Genomic DNA, 26,938 nt, shown 5'->3' on the forward strand with positions numbered 1-26,938 from the left:
GAATAATCGCGCGGTAAACAAAGCGAACCGCATTGATTACATATTTTCTTTTTTTCTTTCGCTCTAATCTCGTTTGCCATGCGATTAAAAGGTTTTCGATCGCGTGTGCGCAGCGATAAGCTATCACAACGGTGTCGAAATCAGATCCGTGGAAGCGCAATCCACGGTTGTCGCAGTTCGCGTGCAACGTTCGTCCCGGGGGCTGTTCAAATTTGCCGCCAGGCGGCGCGGGACTGGCGACTCGCCGAGCTAGCGAGCGTTTTCGCACGCGACGCGTCTTTGTAAACACGACGCGTCCCGTTCTCAGCGCATCACAACGGCGCTGTCTCTTTAATCCTATTTTCGAAACGTTCCCCGATCCTCGTCGCCAGTCTCGCGTCCAACGAAGAAACGAACACACGCATCTTTCTCTCTCGCCCATCTGTGTGTCACCGTTCTCCGCGTTTCGTCTATTTCGAGTGTCTTACGGAGCTGGTATTTCACTATTTCTCTTTTTTTCTTTTTCTCCGGGGTGAAGGAAAATGCTAAGTTCGGGTTGACAGCGAGACACCACGGTGAACGCAAGACCTGCGCGAGTGCGTCGGCCGATGCATAATTGCGCTTTCCGATCGTCCTGAACGCGGTCGAGGGTCGGAGCGACGCGATGCAATGAACGCAGCATCCCTTTCGTCGTCGTTGTCTTCGGTGTGATAATCGTGCCTGCCGCGAAAATGTGATTGGCCCCCAAAAACCTTCCTCTTTCGCTTCGTCTCCTTCGTTCAGCGGATCAGTTAGATGTCTCGGAGCGGATGCTTTCCAAGATCTACTTGCTGGGCATGAATGGACAGGTGCAACCCTCCAGGGAGAGGTTAGGTAAGCATCCCTACGTGCAATTTACAACCTAATAATTCGCCCGCTCCTTCCCCATCGTAGCCCCCCTCCCCCCACGATTTAATTGCGATTTTTTCATTTATAGTCCCGTAAGTCTCCCGCGTCGATTCTACCGACGCCACGAATACAGAATTTGCGTTCGAACCTTTACCTTTGATCGTTCGTCCACCGCCGTCCTTGTGACCGCCGTTTCGAGCCAGTATGACATAAGCTACTGAAATTTCCGTTCATAACTGTACATTAGTATTCTCGACGGGAAAAATTGCGAGTTTCGTGCTCGTGATTGTTAACACCATTTTTATCGGCGGTTTGGCCACTGGAAAAAAAAAGAGATTAGGATATTTACGGCTGTTAGCGTTACCGCTTGTAATTGTTAATCTTTTAATAAGCAATTGTGTTTGGCTGGCAAACCTTGTTGGCTTTACCATTTATAGCCGCGCAGATGATTCACAGCTGATAATTACATTTGCGTTGTGACTCCTCGGTACAAGCGGCAGAAGTTTCTTGTTGGTATCATTGAATATTTTATAGTGTACTTCTGAGGCTCTAATTTTAGATATAATTTTCGTTCGCAGGTGGTTTGGGCAACAGTACAGTTGGATTGTTTTCTGGAATGATCACTACAGACCATGTCCCGAACATACAACTCGATATAACGAACAATGGAATACCCACGGATGATTGCAATGTTGCAACGGAGGTCGATAGTAAAGTCAAGACAAAGCTCCTGTCTATGTGGAATAATGTCAAATATGGTGAGCAGCTGTTCGGCTCTGCTGGTTTAAAAATAGGCCATCAGTTTAGCCGTTTCTTAAATATGTCTTTCCATCTATTTTTAGCTCTTAAATCCGTCTTTCGAACTAACTCCACCGATACCCTCCATTTTTCAGGCTGGACCATCAAGATGGTGAAACCGAACTTCTCCAAAGAATCTCCAGTATTTCTCCTAGGGAAGATTTACCGTAAGAAGCCCGACGAGTTTCTGGAAAAGGCTTCGGAGGCTGAAAAAACCCTGGACACTGGAAGCGAGATATCACTGGCGATAGACGCTATCAGTTTCGAGGACGGTATAGAGGAATTCAAGAAGGACTTCGCGTCCAGGCTTTGGCTGACGTACAGAAGAGAATTCCCGATTCTGAATGGATCCACATTCACCACTGACTGTGGCTGGGGCTGTATGCTGCGTAGCGGCCAGATGATGTTGGCACAGGCGCTGGTCTGCCATTTTCTTGGAAGAGGTACTACTCTTCTTTTCTTGATAATTTTGTGATATATTGCCAAGCGAACTACGACTGAATGCAACGTTTCTGCGTAGAATGGCGGTGGCAACCAGATCAGCCAATCAAAACAGAACAGCAACAGTTGGACGAGTATCATCACAGACTGATCATTAAATCGTTCGGAGACCTGCCTGAACGTATATCCCCGTTCTCGATACATACGCTTGTATCGTTGGGCGCGCTCTGGGGGAAACGCGCCGGCGATTGGTATGGACCATCCTCTGTCGCGCACGTGTTGTCCAGGGCAGTGGAACATGCGGCGGAACACCATCCAGTATTTAGTAATTTGGCTGTTTACGTTGCTCAAGATTGCGCAGGTAATTACACGCCTGAACCGGGCCTCTTAGGGTGCGAGTATGATGGAGCTGCGATAGAAGTTAGAAGAAGTTGTAGTAGAATATCACTAGGTTCACGGGACCCGTCAAAATGACCGGTTCTAATATTTTTAATTTACGATTGTTGAGATTGTGAAGATCCATCTACGTGGAATTACTCAACAAACTTAGTTCCTTAGGTATATATTATTTTAAAAATGGCTGAAAACTTGGATAGACACATTCTTCTTATTTTTATAAAGTAATGTAAAATACTCAGTTTTAATGCTCCGTAAACCTAGTGATATAGTATACAGAAAATTATAGAAATTATGGAATAATCGCCGGTACGGTCTTTGCTCGATTTTTCATTGGATTCTAACCGTGTCGTTTTCTTGCAGTTTATCTCGAAGACGTGGAGAGCGTATGTCAAACGGCCGACGACAAATGGAAATCTCTCGTACTCTTTGTACCTTTAAGACTCGGTGCTGACAAATTGAATCCTATCTACGCGTCCTGCTTGACACACCTACTCACATTGGAAACTTGCATCGGAGTGATCGGTGGACGGCCGAGGCACTCGCTCTACTTCATCGGCTTCCAGGAGGACAAATTGATCAACCTGGACCCGCACTATTGTCAAGAGACCGTTGACGTATTAAAGGATAACTTCCCACTGACGAGCTTTCACTGCACCTCGCCGAGGAAGATGCTGATTTCGAAGATGGACCCCAGCTGTTGCGTGGGATTCTATTTTCACACTAAAGTGCAGTTCACGAATTTTATGGAGATCGCGCCTTCCGTATGTATCTGCAGGTTTACTAATATTTGATTTGACGCCTTTCTATGAATTTGAATTTTGAATTTGAGGCCTGAACACGTTGATGTTGCAGTATTTGGTGCCCGAGGACGAGAAGGTCGACTACCCGATGTTCTTGTTCTGCGAAGGGAGCGGAAGGAATCTCCATCAGAAGATCGAGATCGCCGAGAACATCCCGTCCGGTACCTCTTTCACAGGTAACGAGTCGTACGACGATGACCTCGACGAGTGCGAAGAGTTCATGTTGCTTCAGTGAGACGGTGTTCGCGTCGGCGTGTACTCTCGAGCGCTATGTACTTAAAGACAATTTAATAGTCTCTCGGAGGAAGATGACAACATTAACGTCGTTCATCCTGAGATTCTCCTCTCTCATTCGTCCACACGTGTACAAGGAACAAAACTATTCGAATCGATGACTCCAGTAGGTGCATCCTTTTGCATAAAAGGTTAGTCGTTGAGTAAATTAATTTTTGTGAAATGAATTTTTGATGCTGCGTGCATACCAAAAAGAAAAAAGAGAGAGAGAGAGTTAGAGAGCCGCGCGCGCGCGTCTCTTTAGATCTTAAACCGCGACCATAGAACGGCGCGGATAAGTACATTACATATTTTCCATTCGCGATATAAAAAAAAGAACGCGGTGGTATTGTAGACTTAAAAGAAAAAGAGCGTTATCATCGTCAACATGTAATTCTGTGATCATAATTTAATGCGGCTTTTCTATCCTATACGTTGTTGCACAACACTTTTTCTCGTTACGTTATCTCTTATTTTTGATCTCAAAATGAAACAAAGGAGAACGCCACCTCAACCGACCGTGTTGATTGACGCGTTGATTTCATGCGAGCGGCTGATGATGATTATACTATATAAGGATCGTTCGGTTTCCGGAGAGGATATTTATTTGACGCGTTCCGCGTTTCGGCGGCCGCGCACGGACTTACGTAGATCGTAAGTTGACGAATTTTGCTATGAAGAGTAATTTTTATAACATTTCTTAAAACTTTAAGGAAATGTTCCTGATATAACTTATTTTATAACTCAGCAATACAGTAATCCCCCCCTTGCAAAACATGACCATAACTTCATTCCCTCGCCAGTCAGCACGATGTATACATGACCATATCCCACTTACGAGAAACCGTTTACACTCGACTTTTCTTTTTGTTTGTTTGTTCGTTTGTTTGTCTCGTTGCGAAGCATCCTCAGTTATTTATTTATTTAATTATACCACTTACTTGCCTCCCCCTGACGACTATACTGACTATACTGAACTTATACTAAGTTCTCGCGCCTCGTCGCGCCTTATCATTGCATTCGACATAACGTTTTATGTTATGAAAGAAACAAATGTGCGATTATTAACGTATATATATATATACACATACTATATTTAAGGCTACTGTTATCGAACCGAGGAACCACTTAATTTTTTCGAGAATTGAACAGAAAGAACGTGAATAAGAATGTGAGCATGATATATATTATATGTAAATGTATATTATTCTCATATTGTTAATAGGTCTGTACACAGCTCCGAGAAAAATTGTTAAAATTCTTATATCGGTACAGTTACAAAATAAACTTGGAGAGAGTTACAAGAATAAATATTTCGACGTTTAATTTAACCTATATTCGCCTCTTCGCCAGGCCCCGCTTCATTAATCATCTATCCATTTAAAAATCTATCATCTCTCCGCAACCATAATAACAGAGTTAACAGATTTTTTGATCCCCGTTTACAACCCTTACAAACAATTTCGTGTAAAAAAATAGCGAATCGAACTCATGGTAAATCTATGTAAAAATCGACGTATTTACAATTGGCAAGATGTCGTTCTAAAGTATTGTTCAAATATATTTTTTCGCCGCCAAATCCGATACGACAATACTTATCATAAAATGTGCGCCTGATTACAAACTGTTGTGACACCAGTATCAAGTAAAGGGTGCTTTGTTAAGCCCGATAGAGCCTCTTCTGGATTGGTCACAACAAACCCATTAAGCCAAAAATTAGGCGGATGGCTTGCTCCGATGGACGATTATGTCTTGCGAATCGAAGACCAATTTTCAAAGTAAATTTGGATAATTACCCCTATCGTAAGTTCTATCTAAGCTAAAAAAACACCCTTTAGAACGTCCGTAAAACAAATAAAAATTATGTACAAGCTTGACCGTTTTGTACTGTGTTAATAACGAATGTTCAAATCATGCTGCAACTGTTATATAATATACACACATATATACATATATCTATGTATAACATGTATATTATATATAATGTGTTATATATATATATGAATATATATAATGAATTACAGAAAAATACGTTAAAAACTTCTTTCGTTTTTCACACAGTCACTGATATTTGTGTAACTGCGAAGTACTATTGTTGCGTTGAGGATTCTCGTGCGTGAATACTCAAATACTCACTCAATTTAGATCTAAGTTTGATAACTCGAATCCGGGTATTCGAATACTAAGATTCGAGTACTCGGATACCCGGATAGTAACAGCTCTAATAATGTACAATCTCTTTGGAAGCATATGATCGCGAACAACTCGAACACCTATCTAATTCGTTCCTTTGCAAAGTAACGCGCGCCAACACTTAACAGCTAGGATAAAAACTTTGTGATAGTGTCCTTGATTTGCGGCCATAGCTCATCCGTAGTGCTACCGCGGAAACGTTTCAGAATCCCAACACCCTCGTAGAAAGTTAGAACCGGATCGTTCTCCCTTGCATAGTTCTCTAATCTCTTCTGTACAATCTCCACTTTGTCGTCGTCCCTTTTGCTCAGGGGCTCTCCGGTTACGTCGTCCTTGCCCTTAAGAATGTAAATAACGGTTGACAAAATAGTATAACAGAAATGCTTACAGTCAGTCTCATAATTGATGGTACACACTTTAAATCAGAACAACTATTTTTATAAATGGACTTCGGTTTTTCTGCCAAGCTAGACCGACTAGTTTACCAGATGATATGTAATGCAGATTTTGGAAAAATTCCGTTCAGTCGGAATTACTAAACAAATGGTAAAAATTACTTTTCACAACTTTTTTGATATTTTAAAAAATGTGAAAAAATGACAAAAATATCTGCACAAACACAATTTTTCCTAACCAAACCAAACCATCTAACTTGGCAGAAAAAACTGGTCTTTTGATTCATTAATAAAAATAGTCGTTCTGTTTTAGAGCGTGTGCCATCGATTATGAGACAGACTGTATATTACTTAATATATTGCTTATATTTCGCGTGGCGGGCTGCCAGGAATGTTTCGGAATTAGAATGAAAATTTGGTTGCCGACTTACCGGCACTTTGGGGCTGTTGAATCCGATGTTGTAGACTCTGCCGCTGGGTAAATGAACCCACCTGTTCTCCACGCGTTTCAGAATCACCGAGACTGGCACGTCCAGGTAGAGCACCAGGTTCACGGGGTCGGATTTCTGGAGCTTTTCCGCCTGCTGCAACGTTCTCGGGAATCCTGTACCGATGCCAACAATTCATTCGGATTTAGTTGCAGTCACGCGCGGTCATCCGTCGTTCACGGTCACCGCGATCGTGCACGCCGATACAATTTTATCCTAACACTCACCGTCCAACAACCAGTTTTGCTCGCCCACCGCCTCGATTTCCTTGTTTATCATCGAGATCATCACGTCGTCCGGCACATATTTGCCGGAGACCACGTAACTGGACACCTGCTTACCCAATTCTGTCAACAAAAATATTCCCGCCTTTTAATTTATGCTCGCTACCCAATTATCTTCGCTTCATTATCATCACGCTGGACTTTGGAGCCGGTGATAATGCTGTTTTGTCGGGTTTCTGCGGCAATAATATATGAATGGAATCGAAATTTAGTACTCGAGTACTTGGATCTACATTGAATTATTGCTAGGGTCTAAATGAATTTAGTACTCGAATAGTAGGATCGAAATTGAGTGAGTACTCGAGTCCAAATTAAATGAGACTCCGAATACTTGAGTCCCATTTGAGTACCCGAGTACTGAGATCAAAACTGGGTGAGTACTCGAGTCCAAATCAAATGAGACCCCGAGTATTCGGATCTAAACTGAGCGAGTACCCCAGTACTCTGATTTAAATTGAGCGACTACTTCAACACTCCGATCCCAATGGAGTGAGTATTCGAATACTCCGATCCCAATTGAGTGAGTACTCGAATACTCCGACCCCAAATGAGTGAGCAATTGAGTGCTCAGATCTAAATTGAGTGAATACTCGAATACATCGATCCCAATTGAGTGAGTACTTGAGTGCTCAGATCCTAATTGAATGAGTACTCGAATACTCTGATCCCAATTGAGTGAGTACTCGAACACTCGACAATTGAGTGAGTACTCGAACACCCGACAATTGAGTGAGTATTTGAGTGCTCAGATCCAAAATGGAGTGCTTGAATGCTCGAATACGAATTGATTGAGTACCCAAGTACTTTGATTTAAATGGACGAAATTGGGTCCTTTAAGTTGAGCAAATATTCGTACCTAGAGTAAGCGAGTATTCGACTACAATTTGAACGTGTAGCCGTAAGAACAAAAGCTCCGGTAGCCTTAAACGTTCGTATGTTCCTACAATTTTAAAACATTGTAAAATCGTTGTCCATCCGAGAAATGTTTGTAAATAGAACGCGGAACAAACTGATAAGAACATCCCACAAAATAACACGGAGTAGGGGCAATCTAATCGTGTCCAATTTAACTCTGTTCCCTATCGCGAATCTCCAAGGGAAGCTTTAATCTGTAACAAATTAAACGAAGTCCGCTTTCACCTTCCCTGTCGATCGATACTGTAGATCTTGATTCCCGTAATTATTTAACTCTGCCTGTTACTTTTCATTCAAAAAGAAATATGAAATCATCATCCTCAGTTTACCCATATCATGCACTACAGTTTTGCATAAAAATGGAAAGGACACTTTTGTCGCGACGTCCTTTCGCAAAGGAATCGATACAATCGAGCACGTGCTATTAACAGTTTCATTTAACATGAAATTCTCGGATTCCATATTCCATATTAACCTAATCGGGCATGATAAGAGAAGGCCAAGAACATTATTCGAACATTGCGCGATAATGAAAGGTATCCTCAACAGTCGAGTTTAAAGAGCGTCTACAAAGAAATGTTCTCGATAGCCACGTTCAGATGTGTTGAAACGAAGGATGCAACGGGAGTCTGGTAGCACGTTTCGTGCCGCGATGGTGCGGAGGAATGCGAGCAACGATTAAACAGTTTCTTGTACGTACCGGTGCCACTGGCCATGTGGAGTCGCAGCTTGTCGCCGCTGGATATGTGAGCCACTTTAAAATGTTTAACAATTCGGGACGACATAGTGCCCTTGCCGGACGCTGGGGCGCCCAGTATCACGGCCCTGAAGGCCGCAGCCTTGAAACACCACGTGGATAGCGCTACCATTAAACCGTTGTTTCGGCGAGAGAAAAAAAAGAATTGTAACAACAAAAAAAGGAAACTCGCGGAACGCGGAGCTCGTGGTTCGTTTACCGGTGCGAAACGTTTACGCGACAGTCGGAACTATCCGTGCCGAGGGAAAATATATCTGCCAATCTATAGTGGTTGACCTGTGAACCGCGATTGCACGGCCAGTTATCGACAAGAGTGACAAGGGATCAGCCAATGAACGGACTCGTCTAGTCCTTTCACCACTGGCATGTTGGCTGCTTAGCTGCACACGTCCGAAATTACACCAGAGGGGAAATGAGAGTGCTCACGCTCGGGGTTTTAGTGTCCCCACTTTTTTACATCATCTTTTTAGCCTGGAATAGAACCTGCATCATCTTTTTAGCCTGGATCAGAACCTGCATCAACTTTTTAGCCTGTATTAGAACCTGCATCTTCTTTAGGCTGGATCAGAGCCTACATAGAAGAGCCTCTTTTAACATAGAAGTAGCATCCACTCTGGCATTATTTGGAATCCGCTGCTAATGACGCAGATAAGATGATGCAGGTTCTGGTCCAGGCTAAAAATTAGACTAGGGGGCAGCACTGTACCGCAGACACAAAAATCCCGGACGTGAGCACTCTCATTTCCTCTCTGATTACACCTTTTCCCCCATACCGTCGCGTCGCTATTCCCAACACCCCGTAACGCTACCAACCGCGAGCTCGCAGCGAAACTATAATAACTTTTCAGTCAATGAGAGCCAAGAGAAAATGATTTCCATCACCCCCGAACGTCCCTCGAGGCGGCGCAACATTACGAAGGAAAAACCGTGCGCACGCATGACGCAAACAGTCAGCGTGTTTCGTAATTTCCGAATTGGCGCCAAACGCATTTTCATACATGCTCTCTGGAGGGTTGAGATTGTGACAACGCTAGATCGGTATTTTTATTGACAAAGTAGCACTTTATTCATATGAAAAAGTAATACAACATTAGGGCCTGTGCATTGTTTTTGTTTTCATCTTTCTTTTTTTTTAATAATCATTTTCAAAAGCGCATGTGTAACGAGAGAACTAGAGAAGGCCTTATCTTTCACTTGGACAACTTGTACACGTCTTGTTATCGACAATCGATTCAGAATTACAAATCGTGGGAACCTGGTCGGCGTTGAATTCCTGTCACCGGGTACTACACGTAAGGGTAGTACATGTTTTACGAATTTTCTGAACTGCGTTGTCGAATTCTACTCATAGTTTCTCGAGTATAATGTACATTGATTGATTGATTAGCTTGCTTTTTCCTTTTAAAAATCTTTTGATGCTGTGTACACCCTTAAAATATATTTATAGATCTTCTGTAACCGCCTGCCGTTCGTCTGTGCCCCAATCGATCGATTTTTGTCGACGCTAAGCACCGAATTGCATCGCCCAACGTGTATCGCCAGCTCGATCGAATGCAAATTGGAAAGTTTTTACCTAGTGCTACCCGAGTCTACACTTAGCGTATCTCGTCTTAATCTTAGAAAGACTACACCTAGCTCTGAAACGTTTCCTCTCGAATTGTTTCCCCATTGTTCCTGCGACATCGAGTTTCTCGATGATCGTTCATCCTCGGAAGACCAGCAAGAACATTTTTTTTTTACGAACGCTTTCTCGTACTTTTGACAAATATTATAAAAAAAAAGATAGAGAATCGTATCCCCATTCAACTTCGATAAAGATAACGCATAATTAGGATAGTCATTAATATTATATATATATATCACGTCTTGGAACCCATAGAACGAAACATGTAATTGACACTGCTACGAAATGTGTGTTTCTCTCTCTTTCTCTCTGTGTGTGTGTGTGTTTTCTCATCAGTACTTTTTCCCTTGTATCTAGAGAAAGAGGAGACTTTTTGTAAAATAGTGTGCACCACTTCAGTGCTCTGAATCTGCGAGGAGTGTGTTTCTCGTGTGTAAATGCGCGTTTGACCGTGGTATTCTCTAAATACATGTCGGTGACGAAGGGGACGAAGACCGTCGACCCTTTTTACCAGAGCTCGCCGTCCTTCTCTTTAGCTGGAACCTCTATCACTCGGGGCTTGTCAATTATTCTGGCTGTACGGTTCCCTTTCTCCACGATGCCGATGATCCACGCCTGATATCCTTCTTGCTTCTCGATGTCCTTGCAGTACGCTGCAGCCTAAACATCGTTTGCGAAAGTTTTATTAACTTGTTACGCGTCGATATACTCTAGGGTTCTTACTAGAGAGTTTGAGTACTCGAGCACCCACTTCCGCTCAGGTCAGAGTATCCTTGGAATTAATTTTAGGTACTCGAGTACTCGGAGCTCTGTTACCCACCTGTTCTCTGGGTAAACAGATGAGCAATCCGCCGCTGGTTTCCGCGGAGTGACCTTGCAACAGCTGGAACATGTTGCCGCAGGCCTTCGCTACCGCCGCCATTTTCGCGATAACAGGTAAATTATGGATAACAAAAGAGACTTCGTTCTTCTGGTGTTTAGCCAGATTTTGCGCGTGTCCCAAAAGTCCGAATCCTGTGACGTCTGTTGCCCCGTGTGCGTTATACTTATGCATCAATCTAGCCGCTGTTCATAGAACGAAAAGATTAATGATCAATGCTTTGAGTTATTATTTTGAATGTAAATGAATGTGTACCTATTCTGTTCAGTCTGGCCATACTGTCCATTGCCCTCTGGTAAGCCTTCCTGACATCGTCCTCATTGACTACAAGTTTGATTCTGTTCCAGCGGTCCGGTTGGTCTAACCATTGATGGGCATTAACAGCAACTTGAGTACCGAGAGGTTTTGTCAACACAAGGACATCGCCCATCACCGCATTGTCTGGCCTGAATTCGATCGAGAAATGATTATCATCGGTAGATAAGTGAAGAGCAAAAGTAAAATATACATAATTGATGATTATAATGCGTACACAATGTATTCGTTTGGTTGGCAGACAGTGGAAGCAACACCGCCTATTGTACACCAAGGATTAACAACTGTTTGACCCCCTGTCACTGTTGTGCCAGCTTCCAAGGCAGAATCTTTAAACCCTCGCATGATCAATGGAACAACAACGTCCCGTTCCTTCTCAGTCATCTTTGTACTGACTCCCAGCAACATTAACATATTGTCACACTCCGTAACACCCATGGCGTACAGATCGCTGATAACATTAGCACATGCAATTTTACCTGGAAAAGTACTCCAATAGCAGTGGTCAAACAGGGTGCCATATTACAAATTTTTATCCTTAACAAAGGAGACAAATATTATTCGAATCGCGGACTCTACTCGCAGAGACCAGGGCTGGACGGTAGTGCGGAATTGCCCCTACCATTAATTCTTCGAAAATCGTGCATGTAATGATTTCCATACAAATTTATGACAATTCTGCACCTCAGCCCAAGACTGTAATACAAAAATCTAGTTTCTCCGTCGGGGATTGGTGTAATTTGTTATCTTACCCATTATATATGGATCATCCACCAGTGGATAAAAGAAGTCTGTGGTCTGAACCAAACTTAGCCCGCCGTGTCTCAGTGGAGTCACGGAGGAATCCATACCAATACCTGAAACATAAAAATAATATTCGCATTTAATTTATGGCACTCTAAATTAAGCAACGAGTAATTTAATTGTAAGGGCTAACATTGATTTTGGTAAAACTGCAAATCTCGAGCTTAGAAGTGTAAAACCGACTTGTTAAAATTTAAACATGTGACTTTTTGTAACATAGATGAAAAACATATCATTTCATATTTTTAAAGTGAAATTACGGGTTGGACATTGTTGCGTTCCTACATATAAAATAAATTGTTCCTATCAATTTTTAAATGAAACGATTCATTTAAATTTTCGGGATGTTTCGACATATTTAAACAAAATTGGACACAATGCACGAACTCCGGATCCAGAAATGGTCATCGTATATTTTGATTGTGCAGTATAGTCTCGAGAGGTTGAGAACACTTGTGTTTCCGGTGGCGTGGGAGAAAACAGGCGGGAGGCGACAATATGGCTGACAGTGCACCAGGGCCGGCTCTGTTAATACTCCCGCCCCGGGTTTCGCCAATAACAAAACTATTTATCCCCCCAACCGTCTCACCCGTCAGAGCAACAATCCAAACAAAAACGGAGGAATCCAAATAAATTTCATCAAACATATTCGTAAAAGCCAATAATCAGAACCGGCAAAAATTTCGTAAAATCTCGAACAGAAAAAAAATTCTAATTTCCTCCGTTTAAAAATGTTTTCGAAACCGTACGAAGAAATCGTCTCGCAAAATGTCGGCGTTCGCGGTAGAAAGAGCGAGGAACAATTACGCGAATTCGTGGAAAGAAACAAAGAAACTAGACGCGGCAGTAAAATCAAACATGTCCGCCGGTCAAGGGGTATATTGCGGCCCGCGGATTCCATAGTCGTCTTACTTACCGATGCGTGGAATGGCCATGTGCATGAAGTGAGCATGCTCATGATCTTGTGCGCTACCATCGACATTCTGTAGTCCCTCGAGGAGTTTCCCGAGAACCTCCTGAGGGACCTTACACCCTCATCCTTTCAGGTCGGCGAACCGCGTAAGGCGGAAGGTCGCGTCCAGATCATGTGCCACGGGCTCAAATGGCCTATTCAACGCCAGGGCGTTTGGATTACCGCCGAGCTCCAGCTGAGCGACGGCCAGGGCGTCCTGGCTGACCTGAGTCCCCTGTAGCTCCGCCATGCTACCCTGCGAGAAAAACCGAGACACTCGGGAACGAGAACCGGGTACGCGACGCGTTTCGCGGCCCCTGCGAGCAACGATTCTCTTGCGACGGCTTCTACCGGCCGATGTCTCCGAGCAGAAGGTTCTCACGCGCGCTATCTACCAGAGTGCTCCCCCGAGGAACGCCGCCGACAGACAGCCACTGTCCCGATGATACGAACTCGTCGCGAACGGGAATTACAGTCTCCACCGGCGTCGACTACCCGGGATCGTACGTGCTGGCAAAATGGACGGCCAGAAAGCCTACACGAGATCGGGAGAACGCGCAAGGCCACCGAGAGCCCCCCCGATGTCCCCTCCGTGGCGTTGCTCCTTTCCGATTGGCTCTTTCGAATCGGCGCACGCGCACCACACCGTTTCACGTCAGGAACGGAGTTACGATAATCGCGAACCCGCGTCCCGCATCGGCGTCGCTGCACACAGCCCTCGGTGAGAAACGACGCGACAAGTGTGCCTTTGTCACGCGTATACACTTTGCTCCCAATAAGTTCGAGCATCGTGCGTTTTTCCTTTTCCTTTGGCGGGAGAATGGACGGCTAATTGATGGGCTCGATGCATCGTTTAACCGGCCCTCCCTTTTATAAAATTCTTCGCCCGTGATAGACGGCCTATGGAATTATTTGTTAGATTCGATACGATATAAACTTCTGCGAGTTGTACGAACGTGCAGGAATGATCAAATGAAGAAAGAATATAAACGTTTGTGTAGGATCTTACTAACAGGACGAAAATTAAGGATTGACTGTTTTTAGCCGAGATAACGAAGAAACTGGTCGTTTAGAAGTCAGGTTTTTGAATTCGAGATTGAGGAATTTGTACAGTTGCTCGGAAAAGTGTTTGTCTACGTTTTTGAGAACAGCTGTATCGGCGTTATTTATCTCGGTGGGAGCATTGCAGTTTTTACTGTCGGATTGACCTCTGTTTACACTAGATTATCGATTAGCGTAGTTGGATAAAAATTGCGGGGAAACATGTGAGTAGTGAAATATTAAATATACGCCTACGGAGGTAGAATCTGACTCGAAATTATTGTATCGATTAGGTGCACCAGCTGTAATGCAGTTTCTGTGTTTAAAAATTTAATTGAGTGATTTTCATCGCGAGCTTCTTCGAAGTAGAACATTTATTTGAATTTTCATGATTTTGAATTGAAAATTTTAGTATTAACTATGTTGACTGAACAGAGTTTCTACCAAGGGTGGTAGGAAATGTCAATCAAACGTGTATAGTTGGGTAAAAAATGAACATTCATATTTTATTCCCATTGATCCGAGCCCTCTGCCATACAATTCTCTCGCTGGCACTAAACAAAGATGGACAGAATATCATTACGATAATTCATCATCGTGTTTATCCAATAAAATCATTACTTGACCTACACGCGTTGCTCAGGGTAAAAATTCCACCATATTCTATTTCTGATCGTCATAAACTTTTTATGAAGTTCTACATGAGCCTAATTTGTTTACTTAAAGTGCAAATAAAAATTGTGTGACGCATTATCACAGAATCTCTGCCATAGCTATGTCTGAGAAGCGTATGACGGCTCAATTTTAATACTTTTTCATTTTATTATGAAAATTTACAAGTCCAAACGATGAACAATGAGCAACAGGTTACTCGAAACTTTCTGTTTGGATAATCAATTTCTGCACCGCTTGGTAATCCATGGTGTTTAGGTACACAATGTGCAAGTAAGCGTGCAGAATTCTCGGCCACGCGATTCGCTTGTTTCCGGCTGATTGGCCGGAAACAGTCGAATCTTTTGGCGCAAATCATCCTCGATTTTCATTAGCTTCTTCCGCTGGCTCGAACGTACCGCCACGTCTTCGCCAGCCAATCAGCGCTGATCAGCGGTTCTCAGGAGATCAATCACATCATATGGAACTGTCCAATCTATGATAGGAAAAGAAGAAAATTGCTAAGACTCTTCGCTAGGAAAGACATTGAACTAGAAGAGGAAGTCACCAAATTACTGTGCAAAAAAGATGATACCGTCCCAAGGTCAATAGCAGCCTTTTTGGCACAAATTGACAAACCAATTTAATTTAATCATAGCACGCCCAAAAGGGAGAGTGCTCCGGGAAAGTGCCTTATGAAACACCAAGTACAAATTCAGTACAAATTGAATGTAAGACCAAAGACACTGCGCACATTTTATATATGACATATTGTTTTACCAGAGAGAAAATGAGAATGCTCACGCCCGGGATTTTCGTGTCCCCGGTATAGTGCTGTCCCCTAGTCTAATTTTTAGCCTGGACCAGAACCTGCATCATCTTTTTAGCCTGGACCAGAACCTGCATCATTATCAGCCGATTCCTAATAATGCCAGAGTGGATGCTACTTCTATGTTAAAAGAGGGTCTTCTATGTAGGCTCTGATCCAGCCTAAAAGATGATGCAGGTTCTAATACAGGCTAAAAAGTTGATGCAGGTTCTGATCCAGGCTAAAAAGTTGATTCAGGTTCTGTTCCAGGCTAAAAAGATGATGCAGAAAACTGGGGACACGAAAACCCCGACCGTAAGCACTCTCGTTTCCTCTCTGCCAAAAGCCCAAATTAGAAATTAGATTCCAAAATCGACAAGGGAACATAATATTACACGCTAACATTTTAGTAAATAAGATTAAATCGTATGTAAGTACCGGCTCGATAGCATGTAAGGAAAATCTGTTATAAATTGTTGTATGACTAGTTTGCTTTGGGCTCCGGCTCTCCAACGCCATCTCTATGTATAATAGAGTAAAGAATAAACCAACCAACCAACCGCTTACGTTTCGCAAAGTACTTCCAACGGGTTCGAAGATATGTCGGCCGACTGTGAATCCAATTAAAAGTATTGCGCTTATTTTTCGAAGTACTTGTCAGGTTGTACAAATTAATGTAGTCAAATTCGAATGTACTTGTAATATACTTTAGACCATGTCTACTTGTGGCACTTTTGACGGAAACCAATTAAAACGTTCATCCATACAAACATTCGGATATACAAGGATGAGCTTGAATTGTGTTTGCGCACGCGTGCTCGTTTGCTCGCAACAAAGCGGATAAACGGATAGCGGATTGATTCATATTCACACATAATCAGTTGCAAATTTCTACTTATATTCGCATCGATGCAAGTTACGAAAAAGAAACGTCATTAACGAAAATTCGCTTGGAAGATTTTCAATGTAGAATAGCTGGGGAATTTCGGAGGGCACATATATATATATACATACACACATATATATATATAGTTGTGAAGACGTCAGTGTGAAGCAGTGAAGAACTTGACAAGTTTTGCTAGTTTTTTAGTGAAATTTATTTTCAAAATGGCAGTTGCCAAAAGATTGCAAAAGGTAATTCGAAGTTTTAATAGATCGAACCGTTCTTGGAAGTATTTAAATGCTTGTAAAACGTGCGAAAATATTGTTTTAATTTGTAACATGTTCGCTCATCTTCGATTAACCGTGTCGCCGAACTGAATCCTTACCCATCGATGACACCGAGTTTTTTCAATGAAATTTAGAACGTTAATGTTTTCTATCAATTCTTTATGCATGCTTTATTATTGCGAGTCTTATTCTAGGTATTCCTGTCTCTTTGAAAATCAAAGACAAGCATTATATTTCTTCCGAGTCTGTTCTCATGGGATATACCAACGATGACTATGTTTCCCCTTTCCAGGAACTTCGTGACCTAAGAGCATCGCCTATGAAAAACTTTACGAATATCCAAGCAGATGAATCGAATATTCTCACTTGGCAAGGTCTTATATTGCCGGTACGTTCTAGCATAATTACTTTAATCGGGAAACATAACCCAACTTCGTATCTCTTCTATTTAGAGTAAATTTGAGTTAATCCAGGTCTGCGAACGTTAGCGTTAATTTAGAGTTTGATCGGCTTATGCAGTGCGGAAATAGCATTTCTATTTAAAGCGAAAACCAAATAAATCTTTGCCTTGAAGCTTCTTTCATCGAGTTCTAATCGTTCGTACTTTTCTCTTATAAATACGAAAAGCATCCACAATTTGTTACCTTTCTATCAATATAGAATACTATAACATATTCAACCGAGTTCTAATAGTTCGAATGTTTTAGGATAATCCGCCGTATAATAAAGGGGCATTTCGTATTGAAATTAACTTTCCAGCGGAATATCCTTTCAAGCCTCCAAGAATAAATTTTAAAACAAAAATATACCATCCTAATATAAACGACAAAGGTCAGGTTTGCTTGCCAATTATAAGCGACGAGAATTGGAAACCAGCTACAAGGGCAGGTCAAGGTGAAATTGTTCTTTTCTTTCATCCATTGCCAAAGTAGCACTCGATACAGACTATTGGTCTGCTCACGTTTTAATCAAACCAGAGCAGGCTAGAACGGAACAGTGCCCTATAGTGTAAACTATAAACTATAAAATAAATGTAATTTATTTTTGATCGGACTGTGTGTGGACCGATAGTCTGTACCGAGACTAAAAGAACACCACATAACTGCTAAATTTTTATTCACAGTTATACAAGCTTTGATAGCTTTAGTAAATGATCCGGAGCCAGAACATCCAATGAGGACAGATCTTGCAGAGGAGTTTTTGAAGGATAGAAAAAAGTTTTTAAAGAACGCAGAAGAATTTACGAAGAAACATGCAGAAAAAAGGCGGGAATCGCCCTCTTCCAATGAATAACCATGAATGATTAGCCCTACTGACCATGATGCCTGCCACCTGTCAGCTAATTTAATTCAAGCCAACATAGACTTATTTGTTACACGATAAACGAGTTGAGATACATGTGTACAGTATTGGTTGACTACCAACAATGATATTTATATGTGCAAATTGTAATGTTTATAAAACGGATTAACAAACTAACTGTATAATATTGTATACTATATGTGTGTCGAAAATCGTTTCATAACTGATTTCGTACAATTTTTAAAAAGGCTTGAAGAACATTCATGGGTTCGTTTCAGTTATTGTTAAAGCGATTCATAATTCGTTGTTCGTGGACGCTAAAGCTTTCGAAAGATCCATTTAACACTAAATTAATAGTAATTTTTAACTATTCGATCTACAAGTAACTTTGGGCTAGTATCAATAGGGTCTGTACGCGCGAAACTGTCGTTATGAATGTACATAAATTTGTATGATTATTGAAAAACATGCTGACGCTGTAAACGCATTTCGATGTTAACATTCTGGCGATCACATATCTCTTCAACGTTATGTCGACGATTCGTTTCTACCTATTAATTTGTAACTCTGTAATCTCCTATGTAATTACGATTGATGGTACTACTTACGGTATATGTAATTCTCGAATTCTGATGTAACGTTAATACATTAAATATTAAGAAGTTCAACACATCTATTGACTCAACACTTTATTCAATAGAATTTAGATTGATAATTTTAGTATATGAAATATCAAATGCAATAAAACATTCGGTTCCTAAACAAAAGAGAATATATGTTTTGTTTAATTATACGCGTGTAATTAGTAGTAAACGAGTGACCTAAAATAGTGAGCATACTTAATATTATTGTCCCTATTTTTAATGTAGATCAACAGCGAAAGTATTAAACTTGCCTCACTATACTTTGAATACGCTTATATACATATATATGAAATTTATATATACATATATAAAAAAAATATTTATCTATTGTATTAAACATGAAATGTATCTTGTACGAAATCATTTTAAAGTAAGACTTAGGAAAGGACTAGGCAGAATTAACATGATATTCTGTATTTAAAATGTGTTCAACTAAGAACTGCTTTTACAAGATTTTATTTTTTATTTAGTTTGCGTAAGAAAGGGTAAAACCTTTTCATTTAAATATTAAAACTCTATATTGATAAATAAAAATATAAATGAAAATAAAAATATGATGCCTTTTCACGTAATCTCCGTTGTAAACGCTCGAGCATAATGCCTTATAATTAACGTAGCATCCAATTACAACATTTGTTTCATTCCTTTATTAAGTTCTTCATCATCTTTATTCTAATTTTTCTTTCATTTCATTTTAATCCACCAATAACACTCCGCATCTGTTACAGATTCGTAGATTCCACTTTTGGCATACTACAATAAATATTCTGCGATTTAACGAAGCATTGGTTTTCGAAGAGTTGATCGCAGCAAAATAATTGATGAGCTAGGTGGAAGAGGTAGAAGTTGCGAAAAATGCACCAACAGCTTGTTCTGATTAGTACTTTTATTTATTCGAATACTTATATAATCAAATCATAGAAGGAAAACAGAATTCCGTCGTGTCCGTTGTTGCGCGCAAAGATGGAAATAAAAAAATTTCAAAAAGAAGAAGAGTATATAGCAGAGAACATTTCTCAAATAAAGTAATCGAACACTGAAAATGAGGCAAATATATTTTTAGATATACATTCACACTGCTTATGTACACACATTATAGATATCCACAGATATAAATAAAATCCTGGTGTAACACCAATATTTTAACGGAGTTCATGGTATATCTCTAGAGTAGTTTGTATACGACCATAGACAATCACAGTTTTACAAGTGTAGAAAAATTCCTTAATCGTAACACGACTGATGTGTAAATCATGTCTAGCAATCGTATGATTAAGAAACGTTTAGTTTCATTGTAATTAAACGCTATTGAATTTCAATTACAATTATGTATTTCATAATAGCTGGTGTGTCCGCAAGTCTCATTCAATTCAAACCGCTTATGATCGATAATACAATGAAGTGAAATCGGGAGGGTTGGGGATAAAGGTGTTATTAATGTTACAAAACGTGTTCGTAAATCTCTATTCCGAGCTTAGGAGTATAAATTGCCTAAAGCTCCCGAATACACATCAACCTTTTCCACCAAACTGTTCAATTATGAAACATGACTAATTATTCTCTTGAAATTTCGAGGCAGTCCACATCAATCGACAACGCGAATCGCGTTTCTGCGTTATCGTAAATTTTCTTGTTCCACGCAAATTTCTATATTAAATTTTAGGTTTTTTGTATCGAACGGAACTTTTTTTCCCCCCAAAAATCTTCGTACGCATAACGCTACGAACCTCCCGAATACATGCGACACTTTTTACTTTAGAGCGAAATATTCTGATATCTTACTAAAACCTAAAATATAAGATAGAAGTGTATCATAAGAAGAAAAAAAAGTCCTACCGAACGTAAATGGAATGTTAGAATGACAATTATTCCGAGTTGCATGGTTTTCTTGATGTAGAATGCCTTGATCGCGGTGATCTTAACTATACTCGTGAAACAATAATAAAAGCAATAACAACTTCTTCTAATCAATGAAAATTGATGATGCAACAATACAAATTAATCGGCATTATATAATAAGATACTGATAATACGTTCAAAGGAATATGTATTATTACAAATTACTTACATGTTTGTACAGATCCAACGTTCGAATTCGTGCATTAAGCAACGTACGTATACACCTTTCTGTAATTGAAAATCGATAGCCATCAGCATGCTATGTAAAATTCAATTATAAATCTTTTTCCCGTGTTTAAGTGACTAATCGTTACGTACCTATCTTCTGGCGTGCGTGCCAAATATTCACGTTCAATTAAACCTTCTATACGTTTTTTAATAATTACCGGCGAAGGTAGGAATCGCCCTTTTAATTGCTCTGTTACTTCTGTCACAAGTATATTGTGCTGAAACGAAGAAAAAGTAGAACTTTGATGCACCGAATAAACATTCAATTATTCTAGTATTAAGCGTCAATGTTAAACAACACCGAGCACAGCTACTGGACTACTGTTACATACGGGCATGCGTTTCCGGTCTTTCATAATGCGAACGATAGCTGCTTCTATCTCGTGCTTCCTGTCTTCGTCGACTTTGTTACGCGTCTCCCTTCTCTCTGGCTCTGATTCGCCCTTCGCTGCCACCGTTTGTATCTTTACTCTTTAGAAAATGATACAGTAATGACGAATATTATTATTGAATAGTTTCGGATAGATTTCGCTACGAAGAGGAATGATTTAGTTCCGATTTAAATGATCTGAACGCAGTATACCTGTGTAGTTTACTGGTAAAGCTGTCATTGACGCAGAAACAATGCGTCGGTTCTATTTCCTTTGTACGAGGTTGCTTTAGCAAAACTCTCTGCGTAGCTTTACCCATAGCGAGAGACTGCAATGCTCTAACCAAGTCTCTTTCTGGAATATCGGTTTCACCTTGAATTTCCTACGCAACGTTTTCATACATTGTATCGTGATACATCAAATAGAGCCGATGGGAAAAAGTCAAACCAGAAATAGAGGAACGGTATTACCAACTCTGCGGTTATCAACTGACCTCGTACGTTAATTTGTCTCTCTTATTGAACAGCATCAGGACACACATTTGATAAGTCGAGACTTGAATTATATGTTTCCTTGTGTTCCCGCAACTGACGCTGTACTGGCTCAACCGATTACCGTTCGTGCTCCCGCTTCCATTGCCAATCGAACTGGAGGACGACGGCGTGTCTAACCCGGCGCAACTGCTTTCTTCCCTTCGTGGTCCATGAAACACGGCATTTAAATCGGCGGAACCTGAACGCGGTAACAGAAAAGCGCATAAACGTTACTCTACTTGGATAACACAGTATTTTCCCTTTCTCTCCGTAACTGTGAAGACTTTGGGTCTCTAGAGTAACGGCTATAGAACAGGTACCACATTCTTCGTAGTGTTCTGAACGTACAGCAAGATAACGATTGAAAAAGAAAGAAGAACTGAGTTCAGCCTTTTAAATTGAAAAATCGAAATTCCATATTTTTGGTTTATCGTCAATGAAACTTCTACTTGTAGAAGTTTCAATCTTTTGCTTCTTTGCTTTTTCGGTTTCAAGGGGGATTCCCCCAGTGGTAGGGACAAGATTTGAACGGTTACGGAGAGAATACTGTTTTTAATTGTAAACGGACCTAATTGCGGCTGTAACGTCAACTGTCGACCGCTGTGTTTAGCAAGGTAAAAACGTCGGAAGGCATCGAAGGCGTCTCGCGGGGCGGATGGCATGTTGCATTTCGGAGTCGCCGACTGCGTTGGCCAGAAACCGGTCGTCAGAACTCTGACGCTTATGTCGACGCCGTGCAACTTCGTCTGCAACAGAAACAGCATCGATATTTTGTGATCCTGAATCGTCGTACGACCAAATACGACCCCGTGTATAAACACTTACATTGGACGTGAGTACGTGATCCTTAAATTCATCCATGATAGTGTTACTGACCGTTATGTCCTTAAACATTCCTTCCAATTTGGACGTGAACTGACATCCGCATTCAGTCTACGGCAAATCATTCGTTCGGTTGATCGACGTGTCGCTTCTTAGTTAAGATTAGTGACAAAGAACGTAGCAATTACCTTAAGTTTAGATATCATATTCTTCTCGCTGTCATCGGAGACAGACTTGTTTAAAAGAAGACGTTTAGCCAAGTGCTGTTTATAGTACCGTTCGAATACGTCTTTCTCTTGAAGGAACCGAAAGAGAACCATGGTCTTGTCTAGAATACCCTCGATTTCTTGTTCCGTCATCTAAAATATGTACAGCTCTTTAACGCACTGACATCCGGTCATTTTTGACACAGTTGCTGGGCAAACTTGCAACATTTTCGCAATTATTTTAAAGAAATTACTACAACTTTTTAATCACATAATACGTCTAACCGTTGAAACATCTGTTGTAACATACCCAAAGATAAATTAAACCATTTATAACGTTTTATTTGAAGGCAAAAGTTTGAAGAATCTAAAAATTCATGTATGCGACATCCAGTGGGAATGTGTCAACTTTCTTTCTTATTTGAACGATGCTCAAGTCCTTTCGTACCGTTACAAAAGACACGGTGAAAGACATCTATAGGAATACAGTTAACAGGACTAACCCCTTTGACACCCTTCTTCAGCTTGTCGTCGATGAAAAGCGAGAGGTACTCCGGACTCTTTGTATTTAAATTTAGGAAGTATTCGAAATCGGAGGCGATCATCTGTTTGTAATTCTTGTCGTTATTGAACGAGTAATGAAGGAAGTGGTCGAAACGATCCTTTAGATCCAACAAATTTTGAATATACAGCACAGCGTTTGTTGTGGACTCGTGTTCCTCCTGAACCATGGCACGACCTTGCTCTTTGAGAAACTGCGAGACGCAATCGCATACCGTACGCAATCCGTCTGAGACTCTCGCAAATAATTTGTACATACAGCCTAGATCTTCGGTTTTTTGGTTTTTAAGCATGTGAACTACGCCACTGTTTTCCATCTAGAAATAACAGGAAAGAAATCTGATATATATAGCATTGGAAAAAAAAACGACAACAACTTTCCGAATTAGAATGTACAATTTTCGTGTACCTCTACGATAGTTTTCATATGAATTTTAATTAGTTCTTCCTCTACAACTTCTACTATTCGTGGTTCGGTAGATTCGTCTAAATAATGTTTTGCTCTCTCTGATTCTTCGCAAATTCTAGCTTCAACTTTTTTTATATATACCGATGCACTATTTTCTGCCAAGAATTTCTGAGATTCCATCTACAAACGAATAGAAATAACAGTCAACAATAATAAGAATGAGATACGTGGCTTTACAAGGTGAAAAACAGAAAGACAGGACATTCTTACTTTATAAAATTCCGCACTCTGTTGTAAAAAAGGCCTTTCAAAATCTTCTTCGTAAACTTGGCGACTGTTAATGCCGAGTAACATTAACATTTGGCAGGCATTTTTTATTGCAATGCGATCTACTACTTCTCCCCTTCTTTCCCTTCCTACCATATCTAGTAAAGTTTCCCTTAAGTGATCTCTAACACACCCATACCTGACCACCTGAAACGAATAGAATAAACATGTATTCGTTCAATCGTGAGATTATCGTCGATTCGATCGTTAGCGAAAATTACCTGGTCTCTGAATATGATAAGACCCAAATTATACACGTTGTCTACGTCATGCTGCTGTACGTACACTCTATCCATATACATTAGAATATCTCTAATCATCACCATCGACGTTTGATGATCGTTCCAAGCTTGGCTTAACGTTTGAAGGAAATTGTTATGAAGAGATCTTAATACGTCTTCTCGTACTTTGTTCTCGAGATGATATGTTACAACTTCCTTCAGACCTGTATACAAACGTTCTCCGTATTTGTGAAGGACCATAGTGTAAGCATTTCGATAAAGTTCTTCGAAACTAAGACCAGAATTGTTTTTCTTTTGTATTTCCTGAATCGCATTTTTCAGTAGGGCCCAGATACTTTCTACATACTTCTCATCCATAGTAGTCTAAAAAAATATACATATGCATATAATGTTTGTTAATCTTAGCATTAGAAAAAATGAATAAATGTCTTCAGGGAACTACAAGCTTTATTACTCGTATTAACAACAAGAAAATCATCGGAAATATTATGGAAGTAGATGTTTTTATTATGAGAATACATCTGTGGTTACTAAAGAATGATTGAAACCCCCTGGGTGTAATGGATTACATGCACATTCATGTTGTTCATCATGCCATTATTATTCTCAACATTTTGCTGAATCTGACAATTAATCATGACTCCTTTTTTCTCAATTTTTCACATTGCCTCTTTTCGTTTAGCAAAAGTACATAGAACTACTGCAAATCTTTAAATAACACTGTTGAACCGACATTGTTCTTCAATGTTTTGTCGATAAATATATTTTTTATCAAGGTATGAGAATCACCTATATAAAATGTTAAAACGCATGGTAAGTATTCCAGGGAAATAACAAATAATGTCTTTCTAACAGATTACATACGGTTCTAAGAAACATGACCACAAACAGATGCATAAGTTTCCTGTGGTGGTTAAAACATTTGATATTCTTTGCAACTACGAAACAATTTAACAATTATAGATTTAGCGGCTAATCAAAATTTAGGTGTCTCAACTCAACTGACAGATAAGACTTGAAATTGGTCTTTGGACGGGATAACATTGCAATCTCTATATTTCAATGCTTCTCTTTCACGGTGCTATAGCAACTGTGGTCTATCGCCTGAATATCCATACAGTTCTCTGTCTACTGTGTGTACTCCGTGTATACGTAGTTGTATAGAGATCTAATGTAATTCAAACATATAACAGAGAAACTATTAATAAAAACAACACGGTTGTGGGAGTCAACAAAAGAGGCAGACAAACAATTCCTTTTGAAAAATCAGTCAACATTTTCATATCTGACGTATAATGCAATGAAACAGGTTATAAAATGTCTATGTATACGCGAATACATGCGTGCGTGCTATTAGAAATGGTTATTTAAAAAAAAACCATATCCGCATAGAAAGAGAAAGAGAGAAAGAAGGAGAAAAAGTGTAAGAGAGATGAAAGAAACGCGATCGTAGGGGGAGGGGTGGCGAAGGGGGGGACGAAAGAAACAAAATAAATTTTTCGGCAGAGAGGCCAAACGAATGGGACAAAGCTAAAAAAGTATTCGGATGAATAATAGGAAAAAGAGGCCAGTGTACTCACCGGGAAAGCACGTATGCGCATTTTGCTCTCTTTTTTGAGCATACTGCTGCCCTTCATCATGTCGAATTTTCTGTCTGTACTTCTCGGGGATCTCGGTTAGAAGTGCTCGGTGACGGCCAATGCTACAATAACGTTGCACCGTGTGTACATTGACACCAGTAAAACGTAAGGACCATTCACGATCTCTTCGCTTCCCAGGCAGACCAGCCGAAGATGATCGGCCACCGTCCGACACCACAATTATTATTCATCCACGTTCACAATGCGCGAGAGAATCGAAAATTGTCTTGTTATCGTGTACATTTAATAAAAAAGAAAGAAAAATCAGCAACGTCCCGAAAGAGAGGGGGAGAAAATTAGAGACTCAGAGAAAGAGACAAAGAGAGAAGGGGAACGGGGGGAAAGAGAGAACGAGAGCGAGAGCGAGCGAGCGAGCGAGAAGGAGAGTGAGAGAGAGAGAGAGAGAGAGAGGAAGAGGGTGGAGGAAGAACAGTGAGGGTAAAGAGCTCAACTCTTTTTTACCCGGCGGATGAAAATGGGGGATAAGTCGCTTAAGGGTTGCAATTATACAGCGAGAGTGCGAAAAGATCGAAGAAGGATCTGACAAGAGGTAGGAAAATAAATAACGGAAGGTAAATGTACGCGCACCTGTCAACAAACCGAATTCTCTGTTAAGGGTATGCTGAGAACGAACAGAAAAAAAAATCTCGCACTCGATTTGTCGACGGTCGTTGAATACCTTAACGTGATCGCCGATACGTATCCATCGTCTTTCGAGGCATAGCGCGATTCAGATTGTGAAAGCTCGAATTTCCATCCTACACGATTCCCCAATCCTCGATAGACGATATTGTATGTGTGTATCGTTTGCAACGACACACTCGACGCGCTTTAATCACGAATACTGTTGCGATTAGAGTACCGTTGCGCAAAAGGTTCATTTCCTCCTACGCGAGGAA

At 40.6% G+C, this 26,938-nt stretch overlaps 5 protein-coding genes across 10 annotated transcripts; 2 read left to right on the forward strand and 3 right to left on the reverse strand.

The window, feature by feature from the left end:
• Positions 1-239: 239 nt before the first annotated feature.
• On the forward strand, positions 240-4,296 carry Atg4b (Autophagy-related 4b). Its single transcript, XM_076792200.1, has 6 exons — positions 240-852; positions 1,446-1,625; positions 1,761-2,108; positions 2,186-2,467; positions 2,866-3,266; positions 3,358-4,296. Exons 1-6 carry the CDS (start codon positions 789-791, stop codon positions 3,538-3,540), a joined length of 1,458 nt encoding a protein of 485 aa, XP_076648315.1. The 5' UTR covers positions 240-788; the 3' UTR covers positions 3,541-4,296.
• A 465-nt stretch (positions 4,297-4,761) lies between these two features.
• Positions 4,762-8,987, reverse strand: Ak3 (Adenylate kinase 3). The gene is made up of 4 exons (XM_076792201.1): positions 8,554-8,987; positions 6,882-7,001; positions 6,598-6,770; positions 4,762-6,109 (listed from the first exon to the last, which is right to left on the reverse strand). Exons 1-4 carry the CDS (start codon positions 8,720-8,722, stop codon positions 5,900-5,902), a joined length of 672 nt encoding a protein of 223 aa, XP_076648316.1. The 5' UTR covers positions 8,723-8,987; the 3' UTR covers positions 4,762-5,899.
• Positions 8,988-10,176: 1,189 nt separating this feature from the next.
• Sps1 (inactive selenide, water dikinase) lies at positions 10,177-13,736 on the reverse strand. The gene is made up of 6 exons (XM_076792924.1): positions 13,150-13,736; positions 12,182-12,286; positions 11,647-11,908; positions 11,370-11,560; positions 11,055-11,299; positions 10,177-10,894 (listed from the first exon to the last, which is right to left on the reverse strand). The coding sequence occupies exons 1-6, from the start codon at positions 13,433-13,435 to the stop codon at positions 10,742-10,744; spliced, it is 1,242 nt and encodes a 413-aa protein (XP_076649039.1). The 5' UTR covers positions 13,436-13,736; the 3' UTR covers positions 10,177-10,741.
• A 1,020-nt stretch (positions 13,737-14,756) lies between these two features.
• On the reverse strand, positions 14,757-26,928 carry Cul3 (cullin 3). Of its 6 annotated transcripts, none has more exons than XM_076792199.1 (14): positions 25,980-26,925; positions 24,379-24,762; positions 24,101-24,304; positions 23,831-24,010; positions 23,364-23,738; positions 22,843-23,013; positions 22,658-22,765; positions 22,401-22,578; positions 21,793-22,031; positions 21,512-21,681; positions 21,261-21,399; positions 21,019-21,146; positions 20,870-20,928; positions 14,757-15,373 (listed from the first exon to the last, which is right to left on the reverse strand). In XM_076792199.1, exons 1-13 carry the CDS (start codon positions 26,037-26,039, stop codon positions 20,904-20,906), a joined length of 2,361 nt encoding a protein of 786 aa, XP_076648314.1. In that variant the 5' UTR covers positions 26,040-26,925; the 3' UTR covers positions 14,757-15,373; positions 20,870-20,903. The 6 variants fall into 6 exon arrangements, 5 of the variants coding, with proteins under 5 accessions (XP_076648314.1, XP_076648312.1, XP_076648313.1 ...); XM_076792197.1 differs by lacking the exon at positions 14,757-15,373 and adding an exon at positions 19,434-19,554; XM_076792198.1 differs by lacking the exon at positions 14,757-15,373 and adding an exon at positions 19,578-19,837.
• Positions 16,283-18,829, forward strand: Ubc10 (ubiquitin conjugating enzyme 10). Its single transcript, XM_076791570.1, has 4 exons — positions 16,283-16,819; positions 17,148-17,243; positions 17,563-17,749; positions 17,979-18,829. The coding sequence occupies exons 1-4, from the start codon at positions 16,793-16,795 to the stop codon at positions 18,146-18,148; spliced, it is 480 nt and encodes a 159-aa protein (XP_076647685.1). The 5' UTR covers positions 16,283-16,792; the 3' UTR covers positions 18,149-18,829.
• Positions 26,929-26,938: the final 10 nt, after the last annotated feature.

The sequence above is a fragment of the Halictus rubicundus genome, chromosome 8 (genome assembly GCF_050948215.1).
Source record: "Halictus rubicundus isolate RS-2024b chromosome 8, iyHalRubi1_principal, whole genome shotgun sequence".
NCBI classification, from domain to species: domain Eukaryota; kingdom Metazoa; phylum Arthropoda; class Insecta; order Hymenoptera; family Halictidae; genus Halictus; species Halictus rubicundus.

Excerpts from the sequence above, each read along its gene's own strand:
- Atg4b (XM_076792200.1), top strand. The coding sequence starts at position 789 with ATGCTTTCCAAGATCTACTTGCTGGGCATGAATGGACAGGTGCAACCC. Across the intron at positions 1,626-1,760 it reads GTGGAATAATGTCAAATATG|GCTGGACCATCAAGATGGTG; the intron begins GTGAGCAGCTGT and ends TCCATTTTTCAG. Across the intron at positions 2,468-2,865 it reads CGTTGCTCAAGATTGCGCAG|TTTATCTCGAAGACGTGGAG; the intron begins GTAATTACACGC and ends GTTTTCTTGCAG.
- Ak3 (XM_076792201.1), bottom strand. The coding sequence starts at position 8,722 with ATGGTAGCGCTATCCACGTGGTGTTTCAAGGCTGCGGCCTTCAGGGCC. Across the intron at positions 7,002-8,553 it reads CCACATGGCCAGTGGCACCG|AATTGGGTAAGCAGGTGTCC; the intron begins GTACGTACAAGA and ends TTTTGTTGACAG. Across the intron at positions 6,110-6,597 it reads TCAACAGCCCCAAAGTGCCG|GGCAAGGACGACGTAACCGG; the intron begins GTAAGTCGGCAA and ends TACATTCTTAAG.
- Ubc10 (XM_076791570.1), top strand. The coding sequence starts at position 16,793 with ATGGCAGTTGCCAAAAGATTGCAAAAG. Across the intron at positions 16,820-17,147 it reads TTGCCAAAAGATTGCAAAAG|GAACTTCGTGACCTAAGAGC; the intron begins GTAATTCGAAGT and ends TCCCCTTTCCAG. Across the intron at positions 17,244-17,562 it reads GGCAAGGTCTTATATTGCCG|GATAATCCGCCGTATAATAA; the intron begins GTACGTTCTAGC and ends CGAATGTTTTAG.
- Cul3 (XM_076792199.1), bottom strand. The coding sequence starts at position 26,039 with ATGATGAAGGGCAGCAGTATGCTCAAAAAAGAGAGCAAAATGCGCATA. Across the intron at positions 22,766-22,842 it reads ATATGATATCTAAACTTAAG|ACTGAATGCGGATGTCAGTT; the intron begins GTAATTGCTACG and ends GATTTGCCGTAG. Across the intron at positions 22,579-22,657 it reads ATCACGTACTCACGTCCAAT|ACGAAGTTGCACGGCGTCGA; the intron begins GTAAGTGTTTAT and ends TTTCTGTTGCAG.